General features: G+C 42.8%; 1 protein-coding gene across 15 annotated transcripts in view; it reads left to right on the top strand.

Annotated features, from left to right (window-relative positions):
- Nucleotides 1-382: 382 nt before the first annotated feature.
- CADPS (calcium dependent secretion activator) overlaps nt 383-27306 on the top strand; it is a 544177-nt gene continuing 517253 nt past the window's right edge. For 9 of the 15 annotated variants that reach the window (XM_053299050.1, XM_053299044.1, XM_053299046.1 and 6 more), the window contains exon 1: nt 727-1387. In XM_053299050.1, coding sequence (XP_053155025.1) covers nt 1034-1387 — 354 coding nt within the window. In that variant the 5' untranslated portion in view covers nt 727-1033. Of the gene's footprint in view, nt 674-725; nt 1388-27306 lie in introns of those variants that run through there. The other 6 variants (XM_053299051.1, XM_053299043.1, XM_053299040.1 and 3 more) reach the window with 3 other exon arrangements.

The following is a 27306-nucleotide window of genomic DNA, read 5'->3' as shown; positions in this document are numbered from 1 at the left end:
TGGCTACCGAGGAGTCTCCTCCGCGCATTCCTAGCAATCCCTGCCTGCTGATCTTCACTTTCATCCCCGAACTTTTCCCGCCGACGTACACATCCTGTTCCTTTCACTCTTCCTCTTATGCTTTATTTTCAAACTCGCACAGCATTTCCGTGCCCCGCTCTATGATCTGAGGTCAAGCGAGGCGGGGGGGGGGGATCAATTAAGAAAACATTCAGCGCTAGGAAGCGAGGTAAGGGCAACTGCTTCTTTGTGGCTTCACTTTCCAAAATACTCATGTGCAACACTCATGTGCAGGGAGTGAGGAGGAAGAGGAGGAGAAAGGAGTACTGAGCCTGCGCAGACTGGCTGGGTGGGCAGTGGTGTTGTAGCCGCTGCGCCGGGCGCTTCAATGCATCTGCAGTCGGCTGCTTAGAGCTAGCACCCTGGACAGCTCCTGCCGCCCTTCGGGTGTATTGGCTTGGAGTGAGCGGGAGAGAGAGCGTCGGAGACGCCATCTGCCTCTCTGTATTAACAGATCGACCGCAGGAGGGAGGGAACGTGCCTCCCTGTTGAGCCCTGGCCGAACAGCCTTTGATCCCGACGCTTTTCTCTCCGTCCCTCCCTCCTCCCTCCCTCGGTGCAGCAGGCACCAGAGCCAGCCTTGGGCAGGCGAGAGTTAAAGTCATAAACCCACGTAAGCGCTCGCTTGCTCTCGCTCCAATTGGGAAGGCGGTGGTGGAGCCTTCTCGGCTCTCAGCTGCATTGACAGCTTACATTATCGGGCATCCTTTCTCCGGCGCGTCCTCTCTTGAGCTCGGCTGGTGATTGTGGCTGTGCCTTGAGCTTAGGTGGCAGAGGGAGGAGGAGGCGGCAGAGGCTTGCTAGGACTGCCGGGCACCCTCTGGCAGAGGAGCCGGATGAGACCGTGAAGGGGAGGAGGGCATCTTGGAAGTACAGCGGAGGCTTTGTGCTGTTGCCACTGCCGCCGCCACCTGCCTCCCCCTTAATTCTTTTGTCGTTTGCACCTTAGAGCAAAGGAGGAGTTGCAGCCAACATGTTGGACCCGTCGTCGAGCGAAGAGGAATCGGACGAGATTGTGGAAGAGGAGAGCAGTAAGGAGGTGCTGGCCCCGGCTGCCTCCGGGGCACGGCTCTCGCCCAGCCGGACCAGCGAGAGCTCTGGGGGTGGCGGCGGGCTGCAGCCCAGCAGCCGGAGTGGAAGCAGCGTCCGGCCTTCCAGCCCGAGCCCCTCGGTCGTGAGCGAGAAGGAGAAGGAAGAGCTCGAGAGGCTGCAGAAGGAGGAGGAAGAGAGGAAGAAGAAACTGCAGCTCTATGTCTTTGTCATGAGGTGCATCGCCTACCCCTTCAATGCCAAGCAGCCCACTGACATGGCCAGGAGGCAGCAGAAGGTAAAGCCTGTCTGGGGAGAACAATAGACCGGCGAAGATGCCTCTGTGGGGAGGGGGCTGAGATAAGCATCACCTAGCGCTCGGCATAAAGGGGCGGCGGAGCAGGCATCGGGGAAGGGGGGGGAGTGAAAAGGCAGCCCTGGAGAGACCCTTGATGTTGCAGCTGAAAGTTCCCAGCCAAGAGAAGCTTTGGCGTGGCTGGGCAATGAGGGCAGGGGGCTGGCCTTCCCCAGCCAAGTTTCCCCACCAGCCAGTGGACACAGGGCTAGAGGTGAATTGCCAGTCTTGCCAGTCCTCCTGTCTCTTGTATGAAAAGTGTATTTGCAAGCATGATCTCATTTCTCATCACAACAAACCCTTGAGGGAGGCTCTTGGGAGTCCCTGAGGTGGAGAGAGAAAGAAGTTGTCTGAGGAGAGAGAGAGAGAGAGAGAGAGAGAGAGGACTGAGTGAGATTTTGAACCCAACTCTTCTTGGTCCAAGTCCAACCCCCTGTGTCCACTACACTCCAGAGCTGGAATCTGGCTGGCTGAGCTAAGGCTGGGAGTAGCCTGCAGCAGCAGAATGCAGCAGGAGGTGAGGGAGCAGGAAGGGCATGAGGGGAACCCAAGACATCAGAAGAGGCCTTGTGACCCCGGGCACTTTTGGCCATTGAGAGGGCATGGGAAACTAAGCAGGAATCTCCACAAAGGGAACATGGGGAAAACAATGCACTCACTGGATAACTGGTGCACTCTGGAGGACAGAGTCTTAGATCCACCCTGCATTGTTGCCTAGCTCATGATACCGCTGGCAATGGACAACAAGAGTCCCTTCTCTTTAGTCAGATGATCCATATCCTCTCTTGGCTGCTTTCCCCTTGTGCCTTATGTAACTGCAGCAATTGCCAGAGGGGGCCTGGCCCTTTAAAACAAAGTTAACATGCTACAAAAAGCAAAAGCAAAGAATGAGGGGCACGTGTTTCTCCAGTCCTGAAGGGCTCCTTCATTCCCTTCTGCATTTCCCTCTAGTTCCTTTCTTCCAAGGTGACTGGTGCTGCACCTTCCTGGGAGAAACAGCGGAGCAGCCGTAGCTCTCCAGGAGATCTGAGCAAAGGTTATGCTGGCCCAGTTGTCTGCCATGCTTATGCTACTGTGAGAACCAATTATTGCATCAAAGCTTTTGTGTCCCTGCTGGAGGAGCCCCAGTCATAAGCCTCCTTGGTGCAGCATTTGATGTCTAACAATAGCATAACATGCTTCATGCTAAGTTCAGCTCACTTTCTTTTTCTTTCCTTTCCCCCCCAATTGCAAACAGCATCACAGATGAGTTCTGCATAATTCTTTGACCAGATGCAGTAGTACCTGCAGAGCACACATTTTGTGTTGAATTTTAGCATACTGTATCAAACAGTTGGCTGAAAGAACACACACACACACACACACACACACAAAACATTTAAATAACTTTTTAAAACACAACCAAGGTTTGAATAAACTGTAAGGGGAATGAAAGTCCTCACTATCCATGTGTTTACTACTCTGTTGTCACCCTGGCCTTCTGGATAGGCTCTTTCAAAAAAAGAAGAAGAAGAAGAAGAAGAAGATAGGTACTTAATTCAGTCATTGTTATCCTGCATCCAGTAGTCAATGTGTTTTCTAGTTATTATTTAGCATGTTCAATATATGAAAATGTTTTCGCATTGTTATCTTAGTTGTCCTGGCAAACATCCCAGTGAGGCAACTAGTATCTAAACTTATCAGATGAGGAACTGAGGCTGAGAGACAGTAAGTGATTTTCCCAAGGTCAACCAGTGAGTTTCTGTCAAAGCAGGGATTTTCAACACATGATTTCTTAGCTCCAGAATATTAGCTTCTGAACCCAAGCACACTGTCTGCTGTGATGCATAGCAATTTTATTTCCAGAGATCAGTTCTAATCTAAACATAGAAGTAAATCCTATTGAGCTGAATGAGGATTTGTGGGGTGGGGAGTATGCATAACATTGTAGCCTAATGATGCAGTGTGCATCTCATGGAAGTCCAAGACAAAACTCTCACTAATTTAATTGTTCTGGGTTGTACCATAAAGTCTTCTTCCAGAGTATAGTAATATAGTACTAAGGTTTGGACTCTTGGACTCTTTGGATTAAAGTACATTTGAGTTTCTAATTGTTATGCTTACGTTCCCTGAATACTATGTGAATAACAGGCTGATATATTTAAGGAAAATAGTAAATTATTCTGCCTATTGTCACAGTTCTGGATTATTTGCCTTGTACTCAGGAGGGCTATTCAGGAAGTAAGTGATTTGACAAAAAGAACACACGAACACTAGGAGCCCACTAAAGCCTAGCCTGGAAAGCATGTTTATGACAAATACTTTTGTTTTTCTGAATGAATATAAGTTTACTCTTGTGGGAAGATAAATGTTCCTTTCTAGCAAAGTACTAATGTTACCTACACGATGCATTTGCAAAAGTGTTACTACAGTACCAGTAACAAACTGGCATTTCAAAAGAGAAAAAACCATGAATGGGCGAGGGGCACTCAGGTAGACTCTGAATCAGGCAATACAGTTTGGGAGCAAATGAAAATAATATCGGTAGGCAGTTTCAGTTCCAAGGACATGGTCATCTCTCATCTTGACAAGGACAGCAAATCCATTTGGGGTAGTGTGTTTTGTCAAGGAAATCAGGCAACTGAAGCACATTTGCTTTCTTTCCCATTGCCCATTATCAAGCCAAGTGAACTTCTTGTGCGAAGTGCTTAAAAAAAAAAGTCTATTTTTGTTTTTAACAAAATCAAATGCAGGCCATTGGAAGTAAAGCTTTAGGGACCCCAAATGGCTCCACTTCTACAAATGACCTTTCTAAACTAGAAAGTGTCTAGGATATTCATAGGGAATAAGATTCATTCAGTTCTGTTGTGCCACAAAGCTATTATTAGCCCATTAGAGCATAAGGAGGTAGAAAGGTATCAGGGTGACACAGCTGTAGAAGACTTGGCTGGAGAGTTTGCTGATGGAAGGTCAGATGATGATGATGATTATTATTATTATTATGATGATGATTTCGATTTCTACACCGGCCTTCCAAAAATAGCTCAGGGCGGTTTACAAAGAGAAATAACAAATAAATAAGATGGAACCCTGTCCCCAAAGGGCTCACATTCTAAAACGAAACATAAGATAGACACCAGCAACAGTCACTGGAGGTACTGTGCTGGGGGTGGATAGGGCCAGTTACTCTCCCCCTGCTAAATAAAGAGAATCACCACGTTAAAAGGTGCCTCTTTGCCCAGTTAGCAGGGGTTGCTTCCTTACTTTTATTAGTTGGGTGAGATAGGTTGGTGTCTGGATGATGAGTCAAGTTTGTATATTATTGCCTTGGTTTATTGCATCACGTTGCAATTTGCTGAAAGTTCTCTATTTTGTCCTTTTCTTCTCTTATGCCTTATTTATTATTATTATTATTATTATTATTATTATTATTATTATTATTTTACATTTATATCCCACTCTTCCTCCAAGGAGCCCAGAGCAGTGTACTACATTCTTAAGTTTCTCCTCACAACAATCCTGTGAAGTAGGTTAGGCTGAGAGAGAAGTGACTGGCCTTGAGTCACCCAGCAAGTATCATGGCTGAATGGGGATTTGAACTTGGGTCTCTCCGGTCCTAGTCCAGCACTCTAACCACTATACCATGCTGGCCTCTCTTATCCATGTTATTAATTATCCATGTTAGACAAGAAAGGGAGTTGAAGATTTCACATTTACTATTCTTGGTAAAGGAAACTTTGTTGAAGGTGGATAAAGGGTTAATATGAGTTAAAAATATTGAGCCCTGATGCAAAAGAGATGGTTTCCAGTGCCTGTTCAACCATGAATTCATTGGTCAGCCTGGAGCCAATTACCTAGGCTTGCAATCTGTAAAATGGGACCATTACCTGTTGGATCAGACTGAAGTGAGGATGAATTTTAAAAAAGGTTATAAGTACTGTGTGCACTCTGGTGGATATAAATCAGCAGAAATCAATTTGGTTCAGGTTATGTGAAATGAAAATTAACATTGCAAAAACAGCAACAGCAGCAGCAGCAGCAGCAACAACAACAACAACAGAAGGAAAGAGCAAAACAGGGAGAAGGAGAATTTGGAGAAAGTATATGTGGGTTTTAACTAGTATGAAACTGCCCTATAATGGGTTGGTCCATCTGGTCCATTGGTCCATCTAGCCCAGTGCTGCTTTGCAGCAATTCTTAGATGGAGGTATTTCCCAGCCCTACTACCTTAGAGTATATTAGATGGAGACTTTAGGGATTGAAACTGTGACTTTGCATATACAAAGCATGTGGTTTGCCACTGAGCTATGTCTCCTCATGGAAGTCAATGGAAGTCAAACAAGTTTTAAATTCTAACACTTGAGTTAAGCTGATGTTAAAAGAGTAAACAGGGGAAGGCCGCAGTTCAGTGATAGAGGACATGTTCTTATTTACTTAGTTTCAGCTCTTATATCCTCCCCTTTAGAACAAGTCATCCCAGGGCAGTTGACAACAATAAATAAAACAAAAAATAAAATAAAAGCAGAACAGCAGCAATCAATCCCGCTACACCATTTAAAATAATCAGTGAAACATTTTCTGGAACTTTAAGCTTTATATGCAGAAGTTTTCATGTTTCCATCCCCAAGAACTCCAGTTAAAAGAACTGGGAAAGACCTCTGTGTAAGACCCTGGAGAGCCACTGTCAGTCGGAGTAGACTATGAGCTAGATGTACCAGTGACATGACTTCATGTAAAGCAGCTTATATAATTATTATATTTATTATTTAATATTCAAATGTGGCAAAACTGACTATAATGGTGAAGGGCAACACATTAGACAGGGTTATATTGCAAATTAAGACAACCAAAGGAAGTGTATCCATGGAGATACAATACGTTATATTTAGCCCCCTTTTTAGAGGCAGAATCGAAATTCTGTAGTCTTATCTCTTAAAGCTGAAAACCTCAATAAGTTAAAATTATCTCATTTCCCAGGACTCATTTTGAGAAGCTGAAAAATTTCAGCTTTCTTCCTTCAGAGTCAGTGTCTACAGAGCAGATTCTAACACATTTTCTTAAATTAGTACGTGCATGAAGATTGTGGGAGATTATTCAACCGCTATCATTTACTAGGGCAATTTCCCCCTTGGCTTTAGTGCAAGTGTTGCCTTACCCTGTATTTGAGCCTCGGTCATACTCAGTACCATTGCAGTTCATTGTAGCAAAATAGCAAAATGATTGTGTGTGTGTAGATACATTCTTCTTTCGTGAATCAGCAATTTTTATCACCTTGAGATTAAAAATTGAATTAAGTTGAATTCATGATCTCTCCATGCCCTGTTGTATCCTCTTGTACTCTATCATAAATACATCTAGATTTGGACCATATGAATGGTACTCTAATGATATTTTAATAGTGGTTGTGATAAGAGCACATGTCAAGACAGATTGGTTTTAGCAATGTATTTGCTTTCTTCTATTAAAGTGACTCATATGTTCCAGATCTGTTGGAACTGTTGACAGAGATTTTAGCATTTTGAGACAGCTCAGAACTCCCTTGCCTTGCTTTCCTTTTTACTACATGCATAACCTTCATTCTACCACTATCCAAACACCCCGTCTTTGCAAAAGGAGCAAACTTGGCAAAGTTAAGCAGCAAGAGATACTCTTTTTAAGAGATGTGAATGAATATGATTTTGCGATTTGATTTGAGCTTGAATCAAATAGCAAAGCTGTTTTGATGAATCAACTTAAATCAATTCAAGTTATTTGGTCATAGGGAACAATGGGAAACTCAAATCACCCCATTGTTCCCTATGGGTAGGTCCTAGGGGCACCAAAGTGGGTTGTGTGGTATGGCATGATAGGTGCTACCTAGCACCCAACACACTCAAAAAATGGGCATGTGAGTGATTTTAAATGAATTCTTAACCTTTCCCAATAAACCTCAAAGAATCCTATGGGGGTTTTGGGGAAAGGTTAAAATTTTCTTTAAAATTGCCCACTTGTCCATTTTTTGGCAACTATCATGCTATACTACCCAACCCATTTTGGTGTCCATAGGACCTACCTATGAGGAACAATGGGGTATTTCAAGTTCCCCATTGTTACCTCTGGATGAAACAAACTGCACTCACAGAGTACACACATGTTTTGCATTACAATTTGCAATGTGTTTTATTTCCCTGCCTTGCAAAACACTGCAGATTAGAAGCACACAGTGAAAGGAATCTGTCCCTCCCTACACAGAACATGTTTTAGCCTTTTTTATTTGTTGTTTTTTAATGCTTTGTTGTAATCCACCCAGTGACTTGCGATTTGGGCAGTATATAACTATGTTAAATAAATAAATAAATAATAAAGGCCAAAAAATAATCACTGACCCAGAATCCACTGCCAGCACTGCAGTAACATCATTGGCACAAATTGCTCTCCCTCACACAATTATGACTCCTTCAGCATTGCAACAGCTGCCACAGAAGCACCCTTAGCAGCAAGCATAGCCATGTGCTCAACTAGAACATCTTCAGCCACATGTTGACTGAATAGACCTTGCAATGCAGAATGCAGATTGCAGAGCAGATCAGAGCAGTGAGTCAAGCACAAGTTTGTCTCAAGGCCAGACATGGGGATCATCTCACAGCAATCTCCAAGAAAATATCACACACACATACACACACATAGAGCTGAACTGTCACGTTGTCCATTTCTTGCCACAACACCATCTCATAAACAGACTAAACCACAACTCAAGGAAGGAAGGTGCCCAAGTTCTGCCTTTGTCAATCTGAATTCCAGCAAAACTAGATAGTCAATAATATAGCAGCAACAGCACAGCATATTATACTCAGTGCTGAGAAAATAAAATAACAAAATTAAACCTTCTTTGATTCCTTTCTCCCTCTTCTCCTGATATATCCACTTCAAGAGCACACTAAGGGCTCTCTCTGCTTCCCCTCCCCTTTGAAAACATTTTGAAATTCCCTCCTTTTTTGTTCCCTCTCCCTCCCCCCAGCTAATGGGGTAATAGGTGCCCATGACAACACTTGATTTGTATGATAACAAGCCAACCAAGAAGCAAGGAAATCCCAAGCCAATCATAAGCCTGTGCCAGAAAACCAATAAGCAAGGGGGGAAAGCCCATCAGATGGTGCTCAAATCACTCAAATCGATTCAAGCTTGAATCATGGTCATTTCAATTTGAACACGAATCAGGCCTTTTATTTTAGGAGTGTTTCATTTTGACTTTGAATCACTTGAAACTGCCTGATTTGCTCTTGAATTGATTCAAACTCGAATCAGTTTGTACATCTCTACTCTCTTTTCCTTATTGATCAGGAACCTGCTGCTGAAATGGGACAAACTCAGCATCTCTTCTATCTGGGGAAGACAGGAATGATAAGACATTTGCATCAGCTGGGGGCATGAGGTATATTGAAAGGGTAAAAAGATAAGTGATTGCTTCATTACATGTGTCAAGTGCTCTGATAACTCTACTGGAGCAGGTTCGAAACCAAAGAAAATGTAATGAGCGACAACTCTTTTCCTTAGTATGAAGAACAGAGTTAGGAAATGTGTGGTATATTAAGGGATTTTCAACATAGCACGAAGAGTCTTAGAAATACCAAGAGTAGCACACTAAGCCCAGTCTGACAGTTCTGAAAGGTCTGCCTCAGGGCCTTTCTGTTAGGCTGGGACTACCTGTAACTGTAAAGACTAAAGACTTTTATGAAATTCACGAATCACTCAACTAACTGGTTGAGGGGAACATTAGCTGCTCCCTTTAAACCAATGGAAGATGCCTAGCATGAAGAACCAGCTGGGCCCTCGGGAACCGAGAAAGCATGTAGTTGGGGCTTAGTCCAAGTTACCTACCTAGGTACATAGTAAAGGGCACTGTTATTCACTTCAGCAAGAAATAATTACTTGGAGAATTGACAGTTGCCTCTTGCATGTCACCTGCAATATTGAGTTTCTGAAATTTCCATTCCATCATCCAGGACTGTGTTCAAATGACTGACTGCCATTCTCTACACCAGAGAAATTTGTCATTCATTCATGTAGAAAATGAACTTGATTAGATCTGTTTCAGGGCTGGTGCTATTACACTTATTTAGAAATGATCAAGATAGAACAGGGAGGTAGCCAGATTTACAGATGACACCAAATTATTCAGGAGTTAAATTCGAAGAACTCAAAAGGGCTCTCCAAATTGTGTGAATGGACAACAGAATGGCAAATGAGATCTAATGTAAGAAAGTGCATTTCGATGCACACCAGGACTAATGGTATTGATGGGACCTAAATAGGTTGTCATGATCCAAAAAAGCGATCTTGGGGTCATAGAGGAAAACCTACTGAAAAATCAGTGTGCTGTGGAAGTGATAAAAGCAGATAGTTAGGGGTTACTAAAAAAGGCACTGATGATAAAACTGCAAGTATCTTAAGGCCATGATGCAGCAGTATTCAGAATACTGTGTTTTTATCTTTAAAAGGATATCATAAAGCTGGAAAAGTTACCAAGAAGGGCAATTAAAATGAACAAGGTGATGGAGTACTTTCCCTTTGAGGAAACTGAGGCCTTTTAGCTTATCCTTATCCAGATAACTGGGGCAAAATCCTATTGTGGGCATATTGTTACTGGCAGAATCCATACAGAAGTGACACTGCAACTTAGTCCTTCGAGGCCATTGTCATCTAAACACTAGTAAATGCCCCAAAGTAAAGTCATGATGGGGCTTTGCCTTTATAGATCATTTAGAGCTTTTGTCTGTAAACAAAAAGTAGTGCTGACACAAAACAATCCCAGAATTCTCTTGACTTTGCTTTTTACTGGGGTGCTCTTTTTTTTGGCCCAGCAACGCATCTACTCAAAACAGACAGTTCACCTCCATGTGAAAGTGTTTTGTCAAACTCTGAAACCCTATTCAGACAGTATGTTGAATACTCATACAGGTGTACAGTGAACACAGGTAAAGATCTGCACATAAGTACAGATCTGTACACAAGTACCATTATTCACATGTTATGCTGTACACTTCCTATGTGTCCCATGCATTTGGGGGACCAGCACCCAGGTTCAGCTCTAAAATGAACGCAGGTACAGTCATTCACAACAAAAACATGTACAACTATATGGACATCTATACACTTGTACAACATAATGTCTGAACAGGGCTTGAATGTTTTGGTATTGTGAAACACCCTTTCTTCGGATGATCTCTTTTGGGACACTTTCCTTCCCCAAACTAAATTGGAATTTGGCTTGAGGTAGAAAATACATGCACCATACAATTTGTAGTAGGGTTTCCACCAGGATCAGGGTTGGGAAAGAAAGGAAGTGGGGGTATGGTAAGGGACGACAAGTAGGGATGTGCGAACAGTTCAGAGGTGGTTCCGGTTCTACGTCAAACCAATTCGGGTTGACAGTTCCGGGGTAGAACCGAACCACCCCCTGTTCGGTCCGACCCCAGACCGAAACCCACCCACCCACCCCCTGATGGTTTCGGGGGTTCACAATTTTTAATTTTTTTAAAATGCTCTTCTACCTTTAGCCCCTTTGGGGGGGGCTTCCTCTAGGATGGGGGGGGGTTCCTTGAAGGTTCCCCCTCCCCCCTCTGGCCTCGGTATCTCTGCCTCGGCCCATCTGGCTGCTCTTTTTGGCCCATTCGGGCCTCCATACGTTTGCGCGGTGGCCATGCTGCCCACTGCCATGCATGCGCAAATGGCCTCTGTGAAGCCTAGCATGGCCCATGGCCTCTCAGAGGACATTTGCGCATGCACGGCAGACTTTTTTTTTAAAAGTCCATTAAAAGGCCATGATGGTGTTGGCTAGCCAGATGCTGAGATAGGAGATGGTTGATACCAACACATCCTGCTTAAGAGTTTCCAGAAGCATTTGACGGCCCATTGTTGGCAAAAGATGGAGCTAGATTGTCTTTTGATCTGGTCCTGCAAGGCAGTTCTTTTGTCCTGATGGACAATACTATTATAGTCATTATAATTGAATAGATACTATTAATTATTATTATTATTATTATTATTATTATTATTATTATTAGGAACAGTTGTGGAAATTTGAAACCTACACTGGTTTTGTAATGATCATTATCTATACTAAAACAAAACAAAATGAAACTAATATGAAAGGCAAATTATTGAATGGATATGCTTCTTTTTTTATTAATTTTGCAGTTATACAGATCATTGTCCCAGGCAGAATGAGAAGATAACAAAATAAAAGATATATAGTGGACAAGACTGGTTACAGGTGCAGGTACTTAGAGTGTGACCGATTGCCTTTAGCGTTCCAAGAAAAAATGCAGAAACGAGCATAGGAATTATATACTGTGATAGTGATCAAGCACCATGACTGTGTTTTTGTTTTTGTAAACTAAGCCCTTCACAGAGAATTCTTAAAGACCAAGTCCCTCCTCATATACAAATGAGACACAGAGGGGAAAAGACAGGGAGGATAGAAAGAGATGCTAATATGCAAAGGTAATTTATGATGTCTCCTAGCAGTTGATATAGTCTAGCTACTGGAGAGCTACATATAAATTATGTGTAGCTACATAATCCATATGTCGATCTGGGAGCTAGCTAAGACAGAGCAGGCCTTCAGCTGTTCTGCAAATTTTTCTGGACCTAGGCAGTTGATATTTTTATCTTTGACTAAGAATTTGGAGCTTGGGGAGCCACCTAATGGTGCAATGTGGAAATGGCTTGACTACTGAGCCAGAGGTTGCCAGTTCGAATCCCCGCTGGTATGTTTCCCAGACTATTGGAAACACCTATATTGGGCAGCAGTGATATCGAAAGATGCTGAAAGGCATCATCTCTTACTGCGCGGGAAGAGGCAATGGTAAACCCCTCCTGTATTCTACCAAAGACAACCACAGGGCTCTGTGGTTGCCAGGAGTTGACACTGACTCGATGGCACACTTTACTTTTAGGAGCTTGGGAAGGTGTTGGGAGGCATGAAGTTACAACTCCTCCCACTTGTTGTTGAAGATTCTGTGGATGAGTTGCACTACTGCTGAAGACCTGCTTGATTGCAGAATTTAGGACTGAGAATGATTTTTCCCAAGGTCAAAAACTCTGGGTTGTTATGTGTGTGCATGTATGTTTCTTTTCCCTTTAATGTGTGACTTGGCTCACTTGTCACTGGGAGCCGTTTGCTCTGAGATGGACCTGCTGCCTACTTATGGCATGCTATAGTCCAGGCCTGCTCAACTTAGGCCCCCCAGCTGTTTTTGAACTACAAATCCCATAATCCCCAGTCACAGTGGCCAATAGCTGGGGATTATGGGAATTGTATGCCAACATCTGCAGGAGGGCCGAAGTTGAGCAGCCCTGCTATAGTCTAAACTGTCCAGGACTGCTGAACTCTGCTTTTTGGCAGAAGGTGAACTAGATGGACTTTTGATTCTATCCAGCCAACAGTTTTATGCTCTTCAACAAGGTTATGAATGAAGACCCAAACATGAAACACATGTTTTAAAGATGCTAGGCAAATTTCTGTTTAGGACAGGCACTGAGAGGTCAGATGGAGAGAGATCATGTTGGAAAGAATATTAAGCCACAGGGGATCAGCTGCTATTGTTCATGATCACTTGCCTGTGTAAGTTCAAGCTCTCAAAGCCTGTTTGATTTAATCCACATGAGTGCCTAGCACATGATGGTGTTAGTTACAATGTATTATTCTTTGATTGTGTGTTTCTTAGTGTTCTGAATGCCTCCTTTCCTTCTTAATGACTGCAATAGAGGAAAGGTGTTTGCGTTGGTCCAATAGTCCTCTGTTTTACTCAGATAGAGATACTCCTTTTGTATGCTTTGTTCTTTAGGGCCAACAAGGAAACAAGTGTCAATCCAGGGCTGCTCAACTTCGGCCCTTCTGAAGATGTTGGCCTACAACTCTCATGATCCCTGGCTATTGATCACTGTGGCTGGGAATTGTGGGAGTTGTAGTCAAAAACCAGCTGGGGGGCCAGAGTAGGGCATTCATAATGGAGCAATTCAAACCTGCTTCAGACTAAAGAGAAATAGCTTGTTTGTATTAAATACATACTGGATTATATTTATTTACCAAATGTTAATCATTGTAGCAAATCCACCTATGGACATGGTAGTTTTGAAATTTATGTACTGTTTCCTTTCTTCAGGTAGCTATTGAATTATTGGGTGATGGAGGCAAACAATAGGCTTTGGAGCCTACCTGTGAGCTTCCTGTAGGTTATGACTGGTCATGATTGAAAACAGAGAGTTAGACAATTAAATAAATAAATAAATAAATAAAAATATTGGCCCTTGGTCTGATCTAGCAGTGATTAGTAATTCTTATGTTCCTGTGGGATAAAGTTAACCCCAAATCATCTACCTCACTTGCCCCAGCATATTTGGATAAAAGGCAGTTGGGAGGGGATTATATAACAAGATCCAAATATGGGTACATGCATGCATCCTGGGGATGCAAATCCCACCAATGTGGTCCTGTGTTGTCACAGGAAGAATGCAATAGAATGGGTTGCAATTTACACCTATATGCATATTAAAGTTGCAAAGTGAGCCAGAAGCCTTCCCTTTTCTTCCCAATGCAGCTCAGACATTTGCTTCATGGGAGAAGTATCTAGTGAGCCAAAGCTGCAATGCAAATACATTTTAGTAGTTATCACACAGCAGTGCTACAATATTCTTGTCATGGGCCTCTATTAAAGGTAAAGTGTGCCATCAAGTCGATTTCAACTCCTAGCACTCACAGAGTCCTGTGGTTTTCTTTGGTGGAATACAGGAGGGGTTTACCATTGCCACCTTTTCATATTCTATGCGAGTGTTTCTCTCTTTTTCAGTGCAGTAGGAAAGGGTTTGAGTAGCATTGGTGTAGCTTGGGACGCCAATGAAGAAGCACCTGAACAAAAATATCTCTGCAATAGTACCATAATTCATAATGACTTGTCATTATAAATAAAGCTAGCAACTCTGGCCTTGAGGATATTTTGTAGAGGAAAACCCTCCAAGGGACAGTTCCAATTTAAAAAGAACTAGAAATAATTCATACTAGATGCCCTGCTTATGAAGCATAAAGGTTGAGTCATCTTGACAAAATGGATATGGGGCCATCAAACAAAATGGATGAGCATATTGGAACTCAAAGAAAGAAGCATAGATTGCTGGTGGGAAGAGATTGGCAGTGACACCAGGAAGTTAGTTGTGCCAACATGATGGTAAGTTTCACTCTCAGGAAACAAACTGCAATGTAGATACACGGTTACATTGATTTGCAAATTAGTTTTCTACTGTAGAAAAAGTAGTATTCGAAAAATAAATAGCAATAGCAATAGCAATAGCACTTACATTTATATACCGCTCTATAGCCGGAGCTCTCTAAGTGGTTTACAATGATTTAGCATATTGCCCCCAACATTCTGGGTACTCATTTTACCGACCTCAGAAGGATGGAAGGCTGAGTCAACCTTGAGCCCCTGGTCAGGATCGAACTTGTAACCTTCTGGTTACAGGGTGGCAGTTTTACCACTGCGCCACCAATGCTGAAGAAATGCAAAAAAGGTATTTACATCTGCATCATTTACAAATACTGGTTTGTTTGTTTTATTTTGTTGACTTTCAGGTTGGAAGTTCCATCAAAAAAATCTTTGACAGAAATGTCATCCATTTTTCCCCTCATATCAGTGTTAAACAAGTCCTAACAGTTACATTAGTAAGCAGTCAGTTCAGTGGAGTTCACCCATGTTTAGTAATGGCATACTGCGTATGAAATGACAGCTTGCAGTACCTGGGAGCTACAGAAGGCTAATAATTTTGGTTCAATAGTCCTGCAATTTATTTGCGGCAAATGTCCCTCAGTTTATGGTGTGTGGATTTTACAAGTTTGCCAGTCACTGTCCACTTATATGTGGCATACCTTGTTAAATCTGGGGAATGCAAATAAATACCTTTCAACCCAGAATGTTATTTGACCATTTTAGAATTACTGGCTTGCTGTTTAACAGTGGAAGCTGCTACCACCTCCCCTACCAGTTTCTCATTTTCAGTGTAATATTGAGAGCTTTACTGTAAAAACAGTTTTAATGCAACGCAACTTCTTTAGGCTGTGCTTGGTTTGTGTGTGCAGAGTAGAATCTCGCCTCTTATAAATCAATCCTGTGTATGTTTACGTGGAGTTAAGTCTGAGTAAGTTCAATGGGGCTTACTGCCAGATAAGTGTTACAGGACTGAGGCCTCAGAATGTAATTTATAGCTATGCTCTGAATAGTCTAGACTCCTTCTCAGAAGCAGTCTGCCTCTTGCATTAGTAATCTCAGTTCAACTATTATGAGTGGTTATTTTTTATCCAACTCCACAGCTATCTCTTCTATAAGTCTTAGTTCTCAATTAAACATTTGCATATCTGCCAACATGTCCCTATTTTCCCATTCAGGTGAATGAGAAAATAGGGACATGTTGGCAGGTATGCATTTGCAATGTAGTCAGTTTGGAACACTTTTTCCATGGTATATTTGAAACTGCCTTGTTCTGGGACTGGTGTCAAAGGAAAATGTATCCTGCCCTGTATTTTTAAGAAGGAGAATTTGCCTCTTTGGAATAATGTATGAACATATAAAGCTTCATAGGAACATAGGAAGCTGCCATATACTGAGTCCATTGGTCCATCTAGCTCAGTATTGTATACCCAGACTGGCAGCGGCTTCTCCAAGGTTACAGGCAGTAGTCCCTCTCAGCCCTATCTTGGAGATGCCAGGGAGGGAACTTGAAACCTTCTGCTCTTCCCAGAGCAGCTCCATCCCCTGAGGGGAATATCTTACAGTGCTCACATGTAGTCTCCCATTCAAATGCAACCAGGGTGGACCCTGCTTAGCTAAGGGGACAAGTCATGCTTGTTACCACAAGACCAGCAATCCTCTTCTGATTGACTGAGTCCTTCCTTTTGCTGAGTCAGGCTATGGTCCATCTAGTTCAGCACTGTCTATACTGACTAGTCACAGCTTCCCAGGATTTCAGAGAAAGATCTTATCTAGTCCTGCCTGAGAAACTGAACGTAGGACCTTCTGCATGGAAAGCATGAGTTTTACCACTGAGCTGTAGCTCTTCTCTAGTTTATATCTTGTGGTCTTATGAATGCTAAATCATCTAGCATTATATGCTGAACCAAGAACAGACCTGCACAAGCTTCTTTACTGCTCCCCAAAATGCGTAGATCCAGAGCAGTTAACAGCAAAAGAGAAAAACATCCATAATAAAAACAAACAAAAATCAAAATCAAACAATAATAATTCTGCAGCAAATCAAAATTCAGGTACCAACAGAAACCAACTTCAGAGAGCACATCCAATACTGAAGCCAAGTGTTTGCCATGCCCTAAAGGCACAGAGCGTGGAAGCTTGCCTGGCCTCCACAGAGAGGACATTCCAAAGAACCAGTGCCACCACCAAGAAGGTCCTGCTGCTTGTGTATGCCCACAGGACCTCAGACAAGCCAGACACCTGGAGCAGAGCTTCAAATGACAATTTAAACATACAGGGGGTACTAAGCATATTGGGAGATGTTCTGTCCTCCAGACATAATAATAATAATAATAATAATAATAATAATAATAATAATAATACTGCATGGCTTTTGGCTTAAACACCTAACAAGCCTTCATAAACAACTATCAAAACAGTTCAATCACATTATGAAAGGCGATGATATTGAACAATGGCTAACAACTGGGAAAACTCATCTCATCATGAAAGACACAGCAAAAGGTGCAGTTCCAAGTAATTATAGACCGATAACCTGTCTGCCAACCATGTTCAAATTATTAACTGGAATAATAGCAGATGAAGTGATGCAACACTTATTAACTAACAAACAGCTTCCAGTTGAACAGAAAGGAAATTGCCCAAACACCAGAGGCACAAAAGACCAGCTGCTGATTGACAAAATGATTTTAGAAAATTGCAAGAGAAGAAAAACCAATCTAAGTGTTGCATGGATTGACTACAAGAAAGCCTTCGATTCATTGCCTCACACATGGATACTAAAATGTTTAGAAACAACTGGTGTCAGCAAAAACATTCAGATATTTATTTAAAAAGCAATGAGCATGTGGAGTACACAGTTAACAATCAATGGCGAGGCACTTGGACAGGTTAGCATTAGAAGAGGCATTTTCCAAGGGGACTCACTATCCCCTCTATTGTTTGTAATCGCCATGACCCCACTTTCACAAATACTAAACAAAACAGGCCTCGGATACCAAACATCTAAAACATCAAGTCAAATCAACCATCTGCTGTACATGGACGATCTGAAGTTGTATGGAAAGTCCTAGTCAGAAATCGAATCACTGCTAAACACTGTCTGTATATTCAGTAGCGATATAGCAATGGAGTTTGGACTAGACAAGTGTGCTGCATTAATAATGAACAGAGGGAAAATAAGAAAAACAGAAGGAATAGAACTGCCCAATGGAAGCAACATCAAGAACCTGGAAGAGAAAGAACGTTACAAATACTTGGGCATTCTCCAGGCTGATAACATCGCACACACTGAAGTTAAAAGAAAAATTGGAAGTGAATACATCAGGAGAGTTAGAAAAATCCTCAAGTCCAAACTCAATGGCGGGAACACCATACAAGCCATAAACACCTGGGCTATACCTGTTATCAGATACACTGCAGGAATAATAGACTGGACCCAGGCAGAGCTAGAGACGCTAGATCGTAAGACCAGGAAAATCATGACCATCAATCATGCTCTGCACCCCTGCAGTGATGTAGATAGGCTATATCTCCCTCGCAGCTCAGGTGGAAGAGGAATGCTGCAAGTCCATCAAACAGTAGAGGAGGAGAAAAGAGGCCTTGAAGAATATATCAAGGACAGTGAAGAAGATGCACTTCAAATGGTCAAGAACGAGAAACTATTCAACACCAAGGAAAGAAAGCAGGCCTGCAAGAAAGAACAAGTCAAGAACCGAGCAGAAAAATGGAGAAATAAGCCCCTGCATGGTCAATATTTGCACAATATAAGTGGAAAATCAGACATCACCAAGACCTGGCAATGGCTTAAGAATGGCAACTTGAAGAAAGAAACAGAGGGTTTAATACTGGATGCACAAGAACAGGCACTAAGAGCAAATGCAATAAGAGCAAAAGTAGAAAAATCCACAACAAACAGCAAGTGCCGCCTTTGTAAAGAAGCAGATGAAACAGTGGACCACCTGATCAGCTGTTGTAAGAAGATCTGACTACAAACAAAGACTGACAGACTGACTACAAACAAAGGCATGACAAGGTAGCAGGGATGATACACTGGAACATCTGCAAAAAATACAAGCTACCTGTAGCCAAGAATTGGTGGGACCATTAAATAGAAAAAGTTGAAGAAAATGAAGATGTAAAAATATTATGGAACTTCCGACTACAAACAGACAAACATCTGCCACACAATACACCAGACAGAACTGTCGTCAAGAAGAAAGAAAAACAAGTCAAAATAATCGACATAGCAATACCAGGGGACAGCAGAATAGAAGAAAAAGAAATAGAAAAAAATCACCAAATACAAAGATCTACAAATTGAAATTGAAAGGCTGTGGCAGAAGAAGACCCAAATAATCCCAGTGGTAATTGGCGCCCTGGGTGCAGTTCCAAAAGACCTTGAAGAGCACCTCAGCACCATAGGGGCCACAGAAATCACCATCAGCCAATTACAAAAAGCAGCTTTACTGGGAACAGCCTATATTCTGCGACGATATCTATAACAACTGACTATAAAATTCAGCCATCCCAGGTCCTTGGGAAGGACTCGATGTCTGGATAAAACAAACCAGTCAATAACACCTGTCTGACTGTGTAAACAAGCAATAATAATAATAATAGTTTGATTTCTATACCGCCCTTCCAAAAATGGCTCAGGGTGGTTTACAAAGAGAAATAACAAATAAGATGGCTCCCTGTCCCCAAAGGGCTCACAGTCTAAAAAGAAACATAAGACACACACCAGCAACAGTCACTGGAAGTACTGTGCTGGGGGTGGATAGGGCCATTTACTCTCCCCCTGTTAAATAAAGAGAATCACCACGGTAAAAGGTGCCTCTTTGCTCCAGATTCCCTCCTCCTTAAACTATGTGAAATCCTGCCTTTTATGCAGCTCCCTGCACTTAATACAGGGAGTTGCTTAAAACCCTTCTAGTGGACAAGTGCTGGACCTTGTGCAGAGCCTGAAAAAGCAGAAGATTTGGCAGAGGACAGAACCTGCTAGATATATGACACCTTTGCAGCCCCAGGCAAGCAAAGAGCTATCTATTTATTATTCTATGCCCAAAGAGCTATACAATTATGTGTATGCATGCTCCCTGGAAGCACTTGAGAAAGATTAATTGTAACTTCAAAACTGCCCAGTTTGACTAGCATTCATTAAGGTAGTTCTCACAACCAGCACTTCCAGGGCAGGAACCATGGAACTGTTGCCTATGCTGCTGCCCCAGACCAGGGCTACCTGACATTTATACTTTGGTCTTTACCGAAGTAAGTGGGAAGGAAGCCACATTCTACCACACAGCCTCGATCGTCTGCATGATTGGGCTGTTTTCAGCAGCCTAGCATGATCTTCACCAGGGAATGCTGCATATAGAGCAGCCAGAAAGCCAGGAGCTGCTGCATTGGCATGGGCAGCCTCTCCACTGTCCATGCAATGCATTGTGGGATACTGGAGGACTTTCTCCTCCAGCTTCCTGCTCAGGACATCACCACTGTGCTGCTCATGCGGGTGCACAAATGGCAGCACCGGAGTGGGCTCAGATCATCTGGATGCAGGAATGTAGGCTTCTGCCTTCTGCCCAGTCGGCCCGAATTTGGTCATGTGCATGACCTTATGATGTTACTAATTCATGCTATAAAGTAATTCGTTTTTAGCAATGGAATTTTTTAAAAATCCCATATCACTTTTGAAAATTTAGTCGTTTTGGGACTTTTCTCCTTAAAACAACAATGTTTCTGTTTTAAGAGGAGATGAGGATAGTGTGATGCCTTCCTGAATGGTCATTCCATGGTCTGGCTGGAGGTTCCTTCGCAGTTTTAACCCAGCCATTCTCCTTTTTGTCAAGGGATCCAGTTTTACCCCTGTTGTGCTCTCCTCCAATAGAGCCAGGCCATGTTTTGCCTTTGTAATGCTATGAGATGAGAAAAAGCACCTGCCATTTCCTGTTTGGATGTCTGGATTTCAAAGTAACAAGAACAAAGGCATGTGGGTCAATCAACCTCTCTATTTAAACCTTCCCCAGTTATATCCATTGCAAAGCCATCTGTGCTTCAGGAGCCCTGCCCAGTCTGGCTACCACAAGTACAAATAATCGCCGCCAGGCCAACAAACTCTGATGCATTCTGCAACCCAGCTTGTAGTTCATCATGCACTTCAGTGTAATAAAGAGAAAACATCCAGTCTGCTGTTAATTAAATAATGGGTGAAGCCAAATAATTTGGTTCTGAATTAGGCAGGGAGACTTGTTTGATTCGAGTTGTGTCGGACATCGCTCTACTCATAAAAGCTGGTCCTCTGTGGTAAACATCCCCAGCCTACTCTCATCCCATCTTGAGTAGTACACGTATCTGTGTGGGTGCAACCGACTTTCTAAGGTTTGTCACATCATCCATTATATACAGATACTGGACTGCAAAGAAATGAACCTCAGGCCTATCAGAATTCTAATGTCTGATGCCTCTCCCTGAAGTCTGAAGTTGTTCAGTTCCAGGAGGGCTGGACCACATACCCCCTGCCCCCAATTGACTCTTTCACCCATCTCTGTTCCCATCTTCATTATTCCATGTTCAAATATCACCCTCTCCCTTCTCCTCTGAAATTCTCCCATCTCTCTTAGAGCACTGAAGCTCCCTTTGGCCTCGGATCTTTCAGCATGCAATGCACACCCAAAGATTTCCAGCCTTTTCCCCCCTGGATTGGTTTATGCTGGCTTGGGTTTGCTGGACCTCTTAATGGCTTTTGATACCATTAGCCAGGATATCCTTCTGAGCTTCCTGGAGGAGATGGGGATTGGAGGCACTGTGTTAAGCAGTTCCAATCATTCTGAGATGACCATCACGTGGTGGTAGTGGAGTTCATCCCCCTAATTGTTGGCTTTTGGATTCCATTATTCAACATTTATATGAAGCCAAGAGGAGAGGTCTTCTGAAGTATGGGGGCTCAATGTCACTGTATGGTGGTGACACCCAGTTCTGTCCTTCCTTTTTCTCTTATTCTTGGAAGATTGTGGGAGTCCTGAATCAGTGCCTGAGACAGGTGGAGGAGGTCAGGATGTGAGCAAAGTGAAACATTATCCAGCCAGTAGAACAGGGCTGCTCAACTTTGGCCCTTCTGCAGATATTGGCCTACAGCTCCCATAATCCCTAGCTATGGGCCACTATGGCTGGGGATTATGGGAGTAATCATTCAAAAACAAGGCTGCCCTTCCAACAATCCTGTGAAGAGAGCTTGTAGTAGCGAGCATGACTTGTCCCCTTAGATAAGCAGGGTCTGTCCTGGTTGCATATGAATGGGAAACTTGATGTGTGAGCACTGTAAGATATCCCTCTTAGGGGATGGAGCCACTCTGGGAAGGTTCCAAGTTCCCTCCCTGGCATCTCCAAGATGAGGATGATATCCTTCCTGCAACCTTGGAGAAGCCACTGCCAGTCTGTGATGACAATGCTGAGCTAGATAGACCAATGGTCGGACTCGGTATATGGCAGCTTCCTATGTTCCTAGGAGGCAGGTTTGCCTGAAAGCGATTTGTGTAAGGTCACAAAGCAAGTCTTATGGCAGAACAAAGGTTTCAGCTTGTTCTGCAGGACTTGTGTTTGGGCTAGGGATGGGCAAACTTGGCCTTAAAGCTGTTGTCGAAATTATGGCTGTGGAAGATGGGAGTTTGACAACAGCTATTGGGCAGTATTACCTGTAACAGAGATTCTCAGATGTTGTTGCCTACAACCCCCATCATCCCCAGTCAAAGGCCACTGCAGCTGGGAAGGATGGGAGTTATAGTCAACAACAGCTGGGAATCCCTGTTACAGGGATCACTGCAAGAAGGCCAAGTTCTTCTACCCTGGTTTGGGCCCTTTGATTGTGGTGCTTTTATCTGCTGTCTGATTTTAGCAATCATTTGATTTGTAAATATGTACATTGTACAATGTCATTATTGTTGTCCACCTTGTGCACTGCTTTAGTGGAAAGGCAAGATTAACAATTTTTCCTAATAAATCAGGGGTTCCCAACCTGTGGTTCTCCAGATAGTGCTGAGCTACAACTCCCATCATCCTGGCTGGGGATGGTTGGAGTTGTTGTTCACCAACAGCTGGAAGACCAGAAGTTAGGAATCCCTGTAATAAATAAATATAATCAATGAATTCACAGCCGTGTGCTGGCTATTTATATTCTGTTCAGATCAACAGAACCCGTCAGTATTTGTAAGTAAATGTGCTTTGGATCATGGGAGGCTTACAAAAGAATGCTAGCTGTCTCCAAAAGTGCCCCACTCTATCTCTTGAAGTGGAGGCTTGTCGTTTTGGCTGAGGTGGGGGTGGGAGCATCCATTTTAATTTCTGCTGCATCAGTCTTGTTGGCAGCCATTGAACATCGTCTCCGAGTCAGCAGTGAGTGAAAGCGGGACCAGCACTGCAGTCAGCCTTGGCTTTCTGATATTATGTTTCAGCAGAGGCCTTTAAGATGAGCTGCCACAGAAGCTCTGGGTGTAATTTTTTTTCCCCCTGACAGTAAGCCAAAAGTGATGATCAATTTATGAGAAAAAAAGGTTACTAAACCTATCTGAGCAGCAACGATATCATTTGCCAACTGTGACGAGAAGGTGGGGCACACCTTTCAGAATGCTGAGGAACCTGAAGCCTGTATTTTCCCTTTATCACAATTTGGCCTTTATTTGTCTTATATGTGAAAATTTAGTACTCCTGGTTGAAAACTGTATATGCTGTGAGTTAATGAGGCTCTGTGAGGGTGAAAAGAAAAGCAATAGAAGTTTTCTTGCAGGACTGTTCATCTTGTGTGAATGGTACAGCTGCATGGAGGGTCTATCTTGATGTTTACTGATTATTTAGTGCTTTGATTTTGAAATCACTGTAGAAATATTGCCACCATATATTATTGCAATACCACCTGCATGGACTTCTGTGGTGAATTTGAATACAGAGACTCAGCCATTTCAGTATTCCATTAAAATAAAATCAAGTCTTTATCCCTCTGTTTGGAGCAAGTTTGGAAGCAACCTCAAGTATTTAGATGACAGAGTGTTGTTAAGGCTTGGCAAGGCTGTCTAGCTACCTAGCCCTTCTGTAATGTTCTTTTGTCTCAATCATTCTTTTGACAAACTCTGTGGAAAAATACTCAGAACAGCAGGTTTAGAATACAACAAGGAAGATGAACAGTTAGCAGATTTTTACAGATGGACACAAGCTTGTGTTCTCTGAGAGCAAAATATGAGTTTAAAGTTTTTATCTTTGGAACACAATTTGAACTGAAAAGACTTGTGTTCATACTGTTACGTCCTGGGCCTATTGGTGATGCAGCTGCCCATGTTTCTTTGTACTTTTATTTTTGATTACACACACACACACACACACACACACCCTGCCACTGCCACAAGGTACTGTCGTTGCTCTGGCTACACAGCTCAATCTCCATTGGCGTTGGGTTTAAGATATTACTACTACTCTCACTGACTTTTCAGAATCCCACCTGCTCACCAAGAGTTCCTGAACGACTTTAAGTCTATAGCTGGGGTTCTCAACCTTGAATCCCCTTTGGCCCTTGTAGCTGGAGATGTTGGGAGTTGTAGTTCAACAACATCTGGGGTGCCAAGGTGGAGAACCTCTAGTCTATAGTACAGATTGCTGATCGTTACCTTAGTAGAACCTGTCATAGGAGCCATGTGTGTTGGCAACAATCCTGTCAGTGTGGAATGAAGGACAATGTAGTTCAGAAGGGTATGGGGTTCCAGATATGATAGAACTAACAGGTGAGTCCCAAAGAGGGAAAGACAAAGGCTGCAATGCTGAATTCACAAGACATTCCCTTTTAAACTGAAGGAGGCAGTGGTTAGATCCCTTCTTAAGAATCCCACTCTGGATCCCCTGGTGATGGATAATTATAAGCCAGTCTCCAACCTCCCATGGTTGGGTAAGATGATTGATAGGGTTGTGGCTGACCAGCTACAAGTGGTCTTGGAGGAAACTGATTGTCTAGACCCATTGCAAACTGGCTTTAGGGTGGGCTATGGGGTTGAGACAGCCTTGGTCCACCTCATAAATGAACTTTGGCAGGGAATTGACAGAAGGAGTGTGACTCTGCTGGTTCTTTTCGATTTCTCAGTGGCTTTCAATACCATTGACCATGGTAGCCTTCTGGATCACCTGAGGGATTTGGGGATAGGAGGCACTGTTTTACCATGGTTCTGCTCCTATATCTTGGGTAGATTTCAGATGGTGGCGCTTGGTGACAGTTGCTCTTCAAAATGGGAGCTACTATATGGAGTCCCTCAGGGGACTCATCAGCAATGCTTTTTAACATCTATATGGAACTGCTGAGTGAGGTCATCATGAGATTTGGTGCTATTATCAATATGCTGATGACACCCAAATCTATTTCTCTTTCTCATCAATATCTGGAAATGGTGTTAGCCTCTTAAATGTCTGCCTACAGGCAGTAATGGGCTGGATCAAGGATAATAAACTGAAGTTGAATCCAAGCAAGATGGAGGTGCTCAATATTGGGGGCCATAATCTGCAAACTGGAATAGAACTTCCTGTTCTGGATGAGGTTACACTCCCCCAGGAAGAACAGGTTTGTAGCTTGGGAGTGTTCTTGGACCCAGGATTCATCCTGGTGCCTCAGGTTGTGGCTCTGGCCAGGAGCGCTTTTTGCTAGCTGCGAGTGATTCGACAACTCGACCCATTCCTTGAGGAGAATGATTTGAAAACAGTGGTACACCAATTGGTAACCTCTAGGTTGGACTACTGCAATGTGTACTACATAAGGCTGCCTTTGTACATAGTTTGGAAACTTCACTTAATCCAAAATGTGGCAGCCAGATGGGGGTATCCCAGAGAGACTGCATTCACCTGTTCTTAAACAGTTACACTGGCTGCTGATATGTTTCTGGGCAAAGAACAAAGTGCTAGTTATCTTTAAAGCCCTGAATGTCTTCGGTCCGGGTTACCTGAGAGAGCACCTTTCTCTACAAGATCCCCACCACTCATTAAGATCATCAGGAGGGATCCGTCTTCAGGTACCACTGGTTCATCTGATGGCGAACTGGGTTTGGGCCTTCTCAACTTGTGGAACGCACTCCTCGTGGACGTGAGAGGATTATCTTCCTTGGAGGCTTACAGGAGAGCTTAAAGACCCATCCATTTAGCCTGGCTTTTAATGATCCCTAGTTTAAATTTTAATTTTAATCTGGTTTAAATGTTTTTTTTAAAAAATTGTTGTCTGTATTTTTTATTTTAATGTAAACTGCCCTGAGACACTTTAGGAAGGATGGCATATAAATTGAACGAATGAATACATACATACAAACATACATACATAAACTATAGTAGGGATGTGCACGTATCAATTTTTTTGATTCAATTTGTGCCCAAATCAATTCACCCGTGTTTTGTTTTGTGTCCGAATTTGTCCCCACCTGAATCACCTCAGATTTGATTTGGATTTGATTTGATTCAATTTGGATTAGGATCGATTTGGACCACTTATAAGGGTCCCAGGGGCACCAAATTTGGCTGGTGGGTAGGTCCCCACGGGTGCCACCTACCACCCAAATTTCAAGGCAGTGGGGCATTTCATTGATTTTTAATTATTTTGTTTTTGTTTTAACTGATTTTGTGTATTTCTACTGCAGGAAATATTGGGGATTCGAAGTCACCCTATCCCAACCCTAACGTGGCGCCCCAGCTTCCTTCCTTCCTTCCTTCCTTCCTTCCTTCCTTCCTTCCTTCCTTCCTTCCTTTCTTTCTTTGTTTCTTTCTTGGTTTCTTTTAAAAAGCTAAGCTCTAGTTCTTGAGAAATTGAGTTATGGAGCAAAATGTGTGCTCACTATTTTTCAAGTGTTTCGATTCTTTGATGTATAATAATGTTTCCTCATAATGAATCCCTATGAGGATTCATTGCACACCTTTATTTCTTCTGTTCATTTTGACTGTCATTGAACAGTGCCAACTGTCAACTGCCATGTGTCAGCTACACACACACACACACACAGTGGGGTACTCAGTTTATTTTAAAGGATTTTTTAAAAGTGTTTAGATTCTTTGGTGCCTTTGTTACACACATTCATTTCTTCTGTTTTTTTTGACCCCACTGCTTTGTGGGTGGGGTGTGCGGAATTAGTGGCATCCCATGTTCCAACTACCCCCCAACCAGTAAGCCACTGGGCACTCAGTTTTTATTTTAGGAATTTTTGAAGTGTTCAAACTCTTTGGTGTGTTATGAATCCTCATAGGGATTCATTATGAGGAAAAGTTATTTGACACCAAAGTCTCTCAACACCTGAAAAAATTCCTAGAACATAAACTGAGTAGTACCCCACTGCCTTGTGGGTGGCAGGGGAGTGTAATTGGCACATGGCAGTTGACAGTTGGCACTGTCCAAAGACAGTCAAAATGAATAGAAGAAATGAAGGTGTGTAATGAATCCTCATAGGGATTCATTGAGAAAAAGTTATTATATACCAAAGAATACAAACACTTGAAAAATAGTGACCATACATTTTGCTCCGTAACTCCACTTTTACAAGGGCTGGAGATTAGCTTCTTCTTCTTCTTCTTCTTCTTTAAATGAAAGCTGGAAATCGGGAAATTAACAGGAGGGATCCAAATCTTGAATTGATTCAAATC

This window comes from Hemicordylus capensis, chromosome 2 (genome assembly GCF_027244095.1).
Source record: "Hemicordylus capensis ecotype Gifberg chromosome 2, rHemCap1.1.pri, whole genome shotgun sequence".
NCBI classification, from domain to species: Eukaryota; Metazoa; Chordata; class Lepidosauria; order Squamata; family Cordylidae; genus Hemicordylus; species Hemicordylus capensis.
The sequence above is the reverse complement of the archived record's forward strand: the minus strand, read 5'-3'. Positions and strand labels throughout refer to the sequence as shown.